Below are 12133 nucleotides of genomic sequence, written 5' to 3' on the forward strand. Positions count from 1 at the left end.
GTCTGCAGAGGGGACTGTCTGCACTGTGATAGGCTCAGAGATGCCAGCTTTCAAAGCAAGTTGTTGTGAGTAGTCAAGCTTCCGCAGTGCTGTGGGGGGATTTACGTCAGATGGCGGCTGAGGCATCCCGGTGTGCTGGGAGAAATTTCAGTGGATGTCAGGGTGGGCCTGCTTAAGAACCACTTCCTCTCTCTGACTTTCCCCTGGCATTTCACTGCACGCACGCACACACGCGCACACACACACACACACAAATTCTAATTGACGGTACACGTGTTACTGTCCTTCCTTACATATCTAAAATGCATGTGTCAGTGCTGCAGTAGATGCTGGCTGCCAAATCCATACAAAACCCCTGTTCCTCCCGGCTTCAATGACTTTCACTGCAATCGCCTGCTTTACTCACATTACACATGAGTGATAGGCTTATTTATTATATCAATAATAAAAATGACAATTGAAGTCCTACTCTAATGGTCATAGCCACTGCCAAGAGAGCAAAATATCACAAATGACTGCCACCCCAGTGCTGCTTTCATCTTAATGTAATTTTCTCTGTTTTGACAGAAACCTTGGGAAGTCGGGCCTGCGGGTGTCCTGCCTTGGATTAGGTATGAGTCTTTTTGATCATAAGACACACTGAACAGTTTGATGCACAACCAAACACTTTATATAGAAGATCTGTGAGGGGAACTCATAACCCCACAGTAACTTTGTATCTTCAAAAAAAGATGAAATCGTTTTTTCACGTGGTGTGGGAAAATATAAATTCCGGCTCAAATATATTCTCCTGAATGCCCTAATGCTCTGAGCTCGATCTTGTTTTCCATTACGTGCAGTATCACTTGTGCAGAACATATAGTACAACTGTTTACTTGTTCATCTTTGTGTACGTGTGTTTATGTACTTACACTCTGACCCCACCTCCCTGTTGACCTCTGTAGGAACATGGGTGACGTTTGGTGGACAGATAACTGATGAGGTGAGAGCAGATGGATTTTGTCATCCTCCATCAGTCAGTGCTCGGGAATGGAAGCCCTCCACGTGATCTGGCACATCAAGGGTTGCACAAGAAGCCTGTTTTTACCTACAGTGAAAACATACTGTCATAGGGAAACGGCAGGCAGAGAATAAACACATTATAGGAAGGCAAAGCCACCGCAGCCTGTTTTTTGTAGGAAGATTAATCATTGAGAAGTCCTCACATCAGTGGTCTGTCACCCCACCCTTCACCTTCTCTGTTCCTTCTCCCCTGATCTCTCAACAGATGGCAGAACAGCTGATGACTCTGGCCTATGAAAATGGCATCAATCTGTTTGACACAGCGGAGGTCTACGCTGCTGGGAAGTGAGTATATCCCGTGCCACAGGTCACAGAGCAGTAACGCCAACTATTACCACAACCATAAGGGCACTAGGTAGAGATTATATAGTTCCCATTAATTCCCATTACCTAGAATGTGGTGGGCTGTTAGAGTCTAATTTGACCCGCCAAATTTTGATAATAAGCCAAACATATGTTTGTACATCTCGTAATAACATAAAAGTGTGCTGTGTTTTGCGCTGTTGCCTCCACAAATCATCTCTCAGTGATTTAATTTTTTTCCCATGTTATTATGGTCAGTGATAAAAAAATTACCACCGGCCAGTACATACAATCAGCTAGTTAATCTATAGGGCCAGTGCTCAAAAACGTAAAAAATAATAATTTAATTTAAATACTTTTACAGACATTGCTTAATGAGAGTTGTGTGTGTGTGTGTGTGTGTGTGTGTGTGTGTGTGTTCAGTTGCCTTGCTTGAGTCTCAGGTGGAAGCATGATCCACAGTTTTGCACAAGGCAAATGTTCAGAGCATTAGAGAGGATCTAACTACATACATCCAGAATAGACACTGCGGGTGTGTTTTCTCTACTAGTGGTAAAACAACCCCTGATACTTAAAGTGGGGGGTCAGTTTACCCAAATCACAGCAACACACTTCTAACTGCTATAGCTGTGTAGCCATGCAAATAATTTCAGTTCGATGTGCAGAGGCTTTAGGCGCCACACAAACACAATGGAGGTTTTATTTGAGTGAGTCAAAGTTGTGAAAAATTCAACATCATCAGCCATGTGTCTTCACAGTATTTGTAGTATGTGTTACTCTACAACTCTCCAATCCACAAACATCACGATCAACAGTTTTCATTGGGACCGATGTGTTTGTAGAAAGTAGTTTTAGTAACGGACTATTGTCTGTGTCCTTGATCTTCCACCTGAGATTAGGGTTGCCACCTTGTCAAAATCAGAAATACTTGATTTATCCCTGAAGGGAAATTATGTGTTACAGTTGCAAGAAGTATATAAAAATTAGAGTAGAAATATAAATAAAAGAAATATAAGTAGTGTGGACATGTACAGTATTTACATAGTTAAAGGATTTTTTTATGATACAGTATTTACATAATGATAGTTCACATATTCATAGTCTTAATTTACAGGACAGCCAGTGTTGATATTTTTAACATCAGAAAGCACTCTTGTATGCCTTATTGCTGGATGGAGTGAAGACTTCAATTCCAGCATGGAAAAATCTGGCTTTGTAGTAATTTGTATGCTTTGAAATAATCTAAAGGGATTATCCTTCGCAAACAGTATCTCTGATTAACAGCACCAAATTCTTATTTTAATCCTCCTAAGAATAGCATAGTTTTGCCATTATGTTTTGGAAATGCATCAGTGTCTCACAAAGAAGACAAACATTCAGCAGGTCGTAGTGTTTTCCCTATCTAGTGCCTTTAGCAGTTATTGTATACATGCTATATTATTCTGGGGCTCTTTCAACCTCAATCCCTTCGCCGTGTTTTAGGATCGGAGGCCAGAAAAAGTTGATCTTTGACCAACTCTGTCATTGATCATCATCTGTCAGACACGTGCAAATGTTTTGCAACAGCATGTCTCACAGCTTAGTATGTGTTGCACAGGTGGTAATCCTAACACCTTCCACTGCAAAGCAGCGCAGAGAAGCTTATATTAGACACATACACAGGAGTAGAACCAATCCCACACTTTGCACATCAGAATTGAAAAAGCTTTCATGTGAAGTCTTTGGTTCTGGTATACTGCGATTTCTTAATCAGTCGGACTTGGAGAACGTGAAGTGGTGCTGGTGGCTGTACAGTCGGCTGCTATACTGTTAATTCTGTGTTCGAGCGTGGAAGTTTGTAAGCTGTGCTTACACTCTGCTCATGCACACCATATGTCAGTTGGGTGTTTGTTTGGCATGTTTGTTCTGGCATAGTCCTACAAAACAGAACTGCCATAAAACAAACATTCAGCACATACAGACATTTAGATATTCAGTGTGAATCCTAGCCAGCATATCCATCCCAATATGCAAGCCAGTGTTTTTCAGAAAAATATAAATAATGTGTAATTGCACAAATAAACATGTTCTGCTTATCCCGCATAGCTTCTGTTATCAGCACAAACACATACGGCATCAAAGCATAAAAAAATATGAGTAATTGGCAGAACAGAATTTTCTGCTGCATTTTCTTTTAGGCTTAGACATTTCAACCTGGATGCATATAATTGCATGCTATTGTGTGGAACCAGTGACAAATTGGAAGCATAATTACAGAGAAATCAGAAAGTGTTAACATGTTGTAAATGCATGAATAATGCAAAATTATGTCACAAAGTCATCCACTCTGGGCTGGACAAAAGACCTAATTCATGGATGGATGAAAAAGGTCAACCTGCTTGCTCAAGGCACACTGTAGCTTATGTTTGTGCTCACAGACATTTCAGAAGGGCAACACAGTGCACTGTGTGGATGTTTGCCAGAGACACACACACACACACACACACACACACACACACGCTGTAAAACTATTATGGACACAAACACACACATTACTGCTTCCAGGGGAGTAGTGAGTGCTCATTTTTTTTAAAGGTGTGGGTCCAGTTGTCAGGGCCTGAAACCGCCCTTAGTAGTTCAGCACCTTCTGTACTCGTGCTGCCTGTTGGATCAGCAGACTAACAGTATTTATATTTTATTGAATTTACCTTTTTAATAAGTGAAAAAACGAGAGAAACAAAATAAATGATAAAAACACGTGCATGAATCGAACAATATGAAAAAAGATATACAATTCCTATATGTTTGAGTTCATTGCCTTGTCGTACTTACTTACCCTTAACAAGCATCCATACATCTGTGACTGCAAAGTGTTGGCACCAACTCACATACAGTGGATACATATACTTGACTGGGCAGTATGGCTATAAGATTGTCTGTCTGGTGTCACTGTATAACATGACACAGCCAAATGTGAGTTTAAGTGAAGTGAAGTTAACCTCTATGAACTCGTCCTGTCAGGGAGAAGAAAGATACAAATATACAATGGGAAGTTAGAGGGAGATGAGGGTGTTAAATGTTACAGTAAGTAAAGATTTGCTTACTTTAACACGTAACTGGCACCTTTCAAAACAAAAGGTACAAATTGTTTCACAATAAAAGCTTTCTCCAGAAAATCTCAAACAGCAAGAAAAGGGAGACGGAGGTTAATTGTTACGTGCACTGAGGTCACATTACAGTTAATTTTAGCCACATCAGAAGAAGATTAGCCCCGTCTAAGGAACATTTCTGTTTCTTCTTTCAAACTAGGCATTTACCGGTTTAGAGTTCCACCTTGGTTTTAAAAAGTCACGGTTTTAAAACCACTGAAATTTTCCATCATACCGTTCTTAAGGTATGAGCTGTTTTTTAATAGTCTTCAAGAACCGAAAGTGCACTTTAGAAATCCCACTCCCTGCCAGTGTGCAGTGTGTATAAAATAGCATGCATTGTGTTCAATGTTTTTTTTACCCAGACATTTAAAAAATAATACATTTTAAAGCTGTAATCGCAGTATCACAATACTGTGAAACTAATATTTTTGCTGACAGGTATCATAACATCAGAATCGTAAACTGGCCCATTTTAAACTTGGTTGTTATTATTATAATTGGTCATTGTAGAATTTCAGAAAACTTTCCAGATTAACAAATTTAACATCATTTCAAATATGTGTTTCAGCCCACCTAAATGTAAAGCAGCTGAGCGGAACCGTTTGGGGATCAACTTACGTTTAATTTCATTATCAATCATTTTTTCTAGATTTACTGACTAGTCTTTAAAATGTCAGATAATGGTTTAAAATGACCATCACAATTTCCCAGAGTCCAACGTGACCATCTTGAAATGTCAAATGTCAACATTCCCAAACCCATAGATATTCACTTTACTATCACAAACGACAAAAAAAGCAGAAAAAAGGTTACACTAGTAATTCTTACAGTAACTAATTCTTACACAAGAATTTGAAAATAGCAAATGTTTGCCAGCTTTGCTTAAAGAATTTTTTTAACTAGTTGATTTTTAAAATAGATGCTGGAATTTTCCTTCAACTCTGTTTCATCTTGCAATCCCAGTAAGTGACAGTTGTACAGGCATGCTAGTCTTTCAGTCTGGTATAAGCCATCTGTATTTCTAGTTTAGTTGACACATGATATATCCCCATCTGATTAGCACAAGTCACACTGTCTTGCCACAGACACGCAGCCACTGGCAGGAGCACTAATGCGCTGTCGTAGCTAAGATGAATTATGACGCTTGTAGTTTACAACAACACTTCTCACACTTGGAAAACTACCTTGATTGCTGGCTTTATTCATCAGTGCACCCAAAATGAATTTAAAACAAATCTTAGTAGTTATTATTATTATTAGTACTAGTTTTTTTTTTACCTCTAAGGAGTGTCCAATTACATTTGATCTGAAACTGTGTTTCCATTATTTGTCAGAGTGAGAGCACTGGAGAGATATCCTACTGACAGGTCTCTGGCCATCCCTAACAAGCCCCATGTTGATCATAATGTCACTCATTAGCAGCCATAGTGTTGGCACAGCTGGTCCCAGGCTCTTGTGACTCTAACACACACACACACACACACTGAATTGATTCCTCAGACGGATATTAACACTGTTATCATTTCAAAATCTTTATTTAATCTTCTCACTGTTTGCTTCGCAGGGCAGAGGTGGTGCTCGGAAACATCATAAAGAAGAAAGGATGGAGGTACGAGGCACACCTAAATTAAGTTTGGTGTCTATTTTTTTTATTTCCGTTCCAGCCAGCCTTCCTAATCTTGTATCCTTCATTGCGCATACAGTATTTGGAGGATGTGTGTTGTGAACTGGAGCAGTAAGGTATGAAGATGAAAGATTAATGCCGGCATCCGCGCCATGGCCACATTTCTGTGTAAATCCTCAAAGATGCTGAATAATGGATGTACTTCTAGTCCCTTGTCCCCTACTTTGTCACACCTGGATCGGCATTTGTATAGCTCTGTCCGGTTTTACGTTCATTCATTGACGCTAGTCAAGTTGTGGCACAGTCCCACTTATTGTGGGATGTGGGTGTGTGTGTGACACTGAAAGAATAATGTGGAAATGCATGATTGCCTAAAGCAGGAGTCCAATCTTCATCCTAGCTGTTAACATAATATAAGGTTTGTGTAGACCAAGGATATCTCCAGCTTCCATACATGAGGCCTTTTTGTTGTTGCTATAATTCTGTGTTTGGCAGATGTAACAGATGTGCTTTCATTTCCCATTTTCAGACGTTCAAGCCTGGTGATAACAACAAAGATCTTCTGGGGTGGAAAGTAAGTTTCACCTGGCTGCTTCTTTGACTCAAGTGAGAAACCATCCTTCTTTATAATTTTTCAGTTTGATGCTCCTGGTAATGGGATCATGTGTCATCCAAACCAATCTGTTTTCAGGTACTTTTAATAAAACACAGTATTATATCATATTTCACAAAGAATGGATGCTACATCACAGCCGAGGGGGCAGGTCCAGTCATATTTCAAGTAATTGATAACGTCAAGTGTATTTTTGTTGCTTTTCTTTGTAGAGCGGAGACTGAAAGAGGTTTGTCCCGAAAACACATTATAGAAGGTAAGTAGCAGCACGGCAGGTTATTGGATAAATTACTGACACTGCATCCACACAATACTTCCTAATTGGAAGCTTTGGCTTAAGGAATCAGTGCTGCTTTTCTTTTTTTAAATTGAGGCCCTCAAGACTTTTGAAAAACTTTTGGGGACACTAAATAGTTTAAGATAATAGTCTGCTTTATTTACTTGGCGGTATAGCGGTTTGGCAGTATATAGTTTGAGGTTTGTATGAAAATAATCATGTTTGTTCACTGTTACTGGACTAACTGTGGTTCATTTTTCTAGGTTTAAAAGCCTCTCTAGAAAGACTGCAGTTAGACTATGTGGATGTGGTTTTTGCAAACAGACCAGACCCTAATACACCTATGGAAGGTAATTATTCTATTGTCTCCCTCCTTTATCGCTTTTGAAATATCACCTATTGTTTTTTTCATTCCCTCTCCTTTACTAAACCATGTTTTTCTGTTATTTTGTCATATAGCACTTAAAAAGACCCTCTTTTTTGTCTCTATGACTACTGTAACTCAAAGATATAGATATACAAACGTCTTGTAACGGAATTATCTATTTTTAAAAGCTGCATGTTGTCCTGGTGCTTGCAGCTCCACACTCAGAATGAGGATAGATAGTGATGCTGTAGACCTTTTAAATGGCAGAGCACTAACTGTGTGTGTGGGCTCAGCTGGTCACACAGTATGCATCTGCTCCCTAGGAGCTCCATTTTGGGTTACAGAGTTCGGTCAGAGGTCATCTTCCTGCCCTCAGTGTAATGCTTCACTGGCTTAGACGCTTTCACAATAATTTAGTGTCTTGTTAGTCAGAAGTAGCTGGTGTTTTTAATGCAAACGTCGAGGCAATTTTTTGCTCATCTGCCCTTTAAAGATTGCACACAGTTCACAGGGACAGCTTTGAGTCCATGCCTTCAAAATTGCAGTAGTTGGACCATCTGGTGTGTTTTATTCTGGCAGTAGCTAAAGGGCAGTGTGCAGGGTGAAGAGGTGGAAGCTGCTGTTGTCTCACTTTACAGAGAAACCCTCTTAAGCCAAGCGCCCACTAGATGATAGGACTGATTAGGTTTTCAGAAACAGAGAATAGATGGATTGAGGATTATTATGTTGACAAAATACCATTAGATTAATATGTGTAACATTTAGTCAGCACATTAATGGAAAAACCAAATCTCAGACTTAATTTTTTATAGAACTAAACATTTTTTTAATCCTCCTTGCTTTAAATACATGAGCTGTAGTCCAGCCTGTCAACCTAGTGAAACGCTTTGTCTGTGATTAAATATTTGAATGTGTGCCTGTCATCTCTTGTTTATTTTACTGGGCTCTGCCTATGTTCCCCTGTAGCACAATTTATTGTGGATTTTTACATCACTGTCATCCAAGTGTGCCTTGTAATGAATCGACGTCACCGTTCTGATTAACCTAATCAGCTTTCCCACTTCTCTCCTGAATGACCCAGTCCATTTTAAATGCAAATGATACCAGTTAAATCTCTTATAATCATACAGAACCGCTCAGATCCATTCAGCACATTGCTGTGTTTTATAGAGAATAAAAAACAGCAGAGAAAACGCTAGTCCATAAACACTCAAACTGTTTGTGACTCCAGCATTAATGGTGGTATTGATATTTTTGTGTATTTTTTACTTGCAGAAACGGTTCGCGCAATGACCCATGTGATAAACCAAGGCATGGCCATGTACTGGGGAACATCCCGCTGGAGCCCCATGGAAATAATGGTGAGACCCAGAGCATCTGTGTAGGGATACACAGGTTGCTGTATCCTTACTGTTCCTAATGTCCAGTGATGTTTTTTATAAAATATATTCAGTACTGTACTGTGTATGAGCCTAATTTTTTGTTACTTCCATGTTTTTCTTTAGGAAGCGTACTCTGTGGCTCGACAATTCAACCAGATTCCTCCCATCTGCGAGCAGGCTGAGTACCACATGTTCCAGAGAGAGAAGGTGGAGGTGCAGCTTCCTGAGCTCTTCCATAAGATAGGTAAGTCGTGATGGAGTTAGGTGACTGCAATAATATTGGACACAAATTCTGGAAAAACCAATCCTAGTTTTACATGCATATTAGAACAAAGGTTTTCAGATTTCCAAAATTTTAAACTTTTGCAGCAAGGACCTAGTGTTTAGTCCTCCAAAGACAAATTAAGCACTTCAACTCTGAGGAAGTGATGGTGTTATGATGATCACATCTTTTGCTCCCAGGTGTAGGGGCCATGACGTGGTCACCACTGGCATGTGGGATCATCTCAGGGAAATATGACGGCAGGGTTCCTCCGTACTCCCGGGCCTCTCTGAAGGTAGACAAACTGCGCTCGCTGTTTTCTATCTTTATCCCGCTCTGGTCAGCTGTGCTAGTGTCACCGTTCCTTGTCTCCTTACTGGTTGCTAGTTTGTTTGTTTGTTTGTTTATTGGGTGTATCGTGTCTTACAAGTTCTTTAATTCTGTGCACACCTCACATATCTGTGTTTTCACTGCCATGGTTGATGCCATGCACCGTGCATCTCTTCCTGAGTGGTTCTGTTTGCCAGCTGGTGTCAGCTTAACGCATTTTAATGCACACAAAACAATCAATACATGCATACACACATATTTAATATCTGCTATGTATACCAACACTTATTAAACTAAATAATTATGAATCATAATGTTTCAGGAAACTTTTGTTTGGCAAAACCTTTGTTTTCCTCTAAGCATAAGGGATCAAAATAGTCACAATTGAACATTTTAAGGAGGAGAACTAGTTTTAATAACATACACTCACAAACCCAGTGGAATATTTCACTTTACTGTGACATATTAACTTTTTATAATACAAAATATTAAAACACAAATTGGATTGTGAAATGTTGAATCTGAAAAAAATTAGTATTGAGTCAGAGACGACTGCCTCTGCTTTTAGACAAAAGCTAATGCCTGACTTAAGCAACAGAGTGTCTTTGTAGTGGAGTGGCATGTTGTGTGTCTGTGGTTCGTGTGTCAGTGACCGTTGATCAAAAAGTAGCTTTCCATTTCGGTGTTGTGCAGTACTTGTGGTGACTTGTGTGGAATGTGCTGCTTGCTGTCTGGTTCAGTGTTGTCTGTGGATGTTTGTGGTATTTTGGCTCTTTGATTATTCTCACAGGTTTCTAATCTGTTACTAATAGCATTATGGTATAACTCCTGATGCTTGATACTATATAAAGATTAGTGTTTTGACTTGACTTGATATGTCAGTAAAAGCAACAATAGTCAATATAAATATGGAATTGTCTGTCTCTGTTTGTAACTTTATAATATTAATAATAATGAACAAACAATTCAGCATTTCAGTATGGGTAGCTGTAGCTATGTTCCCTGGCTGAGATGTAGGCCGCAGGAGACAGAGTCACATGTTTAAAAACAGGCCCTGGTGACACAGGAGCTGCGGTGCAGCGGTGTGTGAGCAGGGCTGTGTTTTCGAGCAGGTGTGCTGTGTTTTCGACAGGGTTACCAGTGGTTGAAGGACAAGATCTTGAGCGAGGAGGGCCGGCGTCAGCAGGCGAAGTTGAAAGAGCTGCAGGCAATCGCGGAGCGGCTGGGCTGCACACTGCCCCAACTCGCCATCGGTACGCAGATACACTCTGCCGCTCTCTCTCTTTCTGTCTGTCTGTCCGTCCCTCTGCCTCGGACGGGCCGAGGTCAACACGGCTCCGGCAGCTGTCTGGTTTGACTGTTGTGTTGTGTTGTCACGTCTTTGTGTGTGCTGTAACTACTGTCATTTTTTTTTTTTAAAGAGGTTAATGAGGAAAAGAGAGTAGACCATAGAGGGAATCCAGGTAAATAGGGACATTAACTCATATATAACAGGTCTCTCAGGGACCAATAAGCTTTAGCATTAATAGAATATACAATAGGAGCCTTCCAAAGAAGGATCTGGCACATTTCCTTGGATACATTAAGACTGTAATGTAAACATCATGAGTAATGCAAACATGTTTACAGTATATATTTGTGTATGCAGGTCTAGGGTGTTAACATTTACAGTTCCCAGTGTCTGAATTCAAATAGAATCCCAGACATAAATCCAGCTTGTGACCGATATCGATTCACTGCCGGGCAGGGAAGTGAGACTGTGCAAACCCCAGAAGACGTATGCTACTGCGAGGGCTGTTAAAGCGTCAAGATGTTAGCGTCGCAGGCGAGTAAATCTAGGACTGCCTCTCCTATCTCAGCGCCGAACATGGCAGATTTTTCACCCTCGCCGTAATGCGAGGTCATAGCTTAGGTTTAACGGCTCATTAGTGGACACCTTCATCTCTCCCATTACTGTAAATCCTTCCAGCACTCCTGAAGGCAGCACAGGAGATTTATGTCCATCATGTAGTCCTCTACATCACTGTGGCACTTCAGTATTGAATACAAACTGTATAACACTGATGGACGGAGGCATGCTGCTGCTGCTGGAGCCGGTGGTAAATTCAGGTGGTGGTTGTGAGAATAGTTAATATATGATGTGGGTATCTCAGTGGCACGAGGGAAGGTCTACACTTGCAACACTCCAGACGTTCAACTTTATTTTCAAGTTGGTCGATGATTTGTAGAAGTATTATCCCCCTATTCTTTCGTTTTTTTTGTATGATTTATTTATGGGGTTTTAAACAAAACAGATACATATTACATCTTATCATAGAATAAAACTAATACAAAGAGTCAATCTGTGACACAAGGTTATCCCCCTATTATTACACCTAAATTTGTCATCCCTTTATGCAGTAATGTGCAGTGTATTTTCCTCAATTCTGTGCAGTGTTATTGCATAATACAGCTCACAGTTTTAATAGCATATTATTAGCAGAGTGCAGTATCGGAATTTAGGCATTTATTCAAGTATTACACTGAAGGGCAATTTTGAGGTACTTGTACTTCCATTTTATTTTTTCTTTGTACTTCTACGCCACTACATGTCGGAGAGAAATATTGTGTTTTTGTTCCTCTACATTTATTTCACACAGCTATGCTGCACTGATAAGTCAGATTAATATCGCTGCAGATACTGAGTTTATTAAAAATGACCAGGATTACATTTATCTTTTCATTTTCAAATTCAGTCTTGCTGCTGTCCGTTATTTTTATTCAATCATGGCAGGCTGCTGAC

General features: G+C 40.0%; 1 protein-coding gene and 1 long non-coding RNA gene across 5 annotated transcripts in view; both read left to right on the top strand.

Moving 5' to 3' along the window:
* Positions 1 to 12133, top strand: part of kcnab2a (potassium voltage-gated channel, shaker-related subfamily, beta member 2 a) — a 45654-nt gene that overhangs the window by 28991 nt on the left and 4530 nt on the right. Inside the window, exons 2-13 of one of the 4 annotated variants that reach the window (XM_034869105.1) lie at positions 568 to 611; positions 945 to 982; positions 1268 to 1347; positions 6061 to 6105; positions 6650 to 6694; positions 6946 to 6989; positions 7274 to 7360; positions 8653 to 8738; positions 8883 to 9003; positions 9222 to 9316; positions 10484 to 10647; positions 10804 to 10814. In XM_034869105.1, the coding sequence (XP_034724996.1) occupies positions 568 to 611; positions 945 to 982; positions 1268 to 1347; positions 6061 to 6105; positions 6650 to 6694; positions 6946 to 6989; positions 7274 to 7360; positions 8653 to 8738; positions 8883 to 9003; positions 9222 to 9316; positions 10484 to 10647; positions 10804 to 10814 (860 nt within the window). Of the gene's footprint in view, positions 1 to 567; positions 612 to 944; positions 983 to 1267; positions 1348 to 6060; positions 6106 to 6649; positions 6695 to 6945; positions 6990 to 7273; positions 7361 to 8652; positions 8739 to 8882; positions 9004 to 9221; positions 9317 to 10483; positions 11561 to 12133 lie in introns of those variants that run through there. The other 3 variants (XM_034869102.1, XM_034869104.1, XM_034869103.1) reach the window with 3 other exon arrangements.
* On the top strand, positions 4338 to 4864 carry LOC117943166. Its single transcript, XR_004656300.1, has 2 exons — positions 4338 to 4561; positions 4594 to 4864. It is a non-coding gene; the product is annotated as an uncharacterized LOC117943166 (long non-coding RNA).

This window comes from Etheostoma cragini, chromosome 4 (assembly GCF_013103735.1).
Source record: "Etheostoma cragini isolate CJK2018 chromosome 4, CSU_Ecrag_1.0, whole genome shotgun sequence".
NCBI classification, from domain to species: domain Eukaryota; kingdom Metazoa; phylum Chordata; class Actinopteri; order Perciformes; family Percidae; genus Etheostoma; species Etheostoma cragini.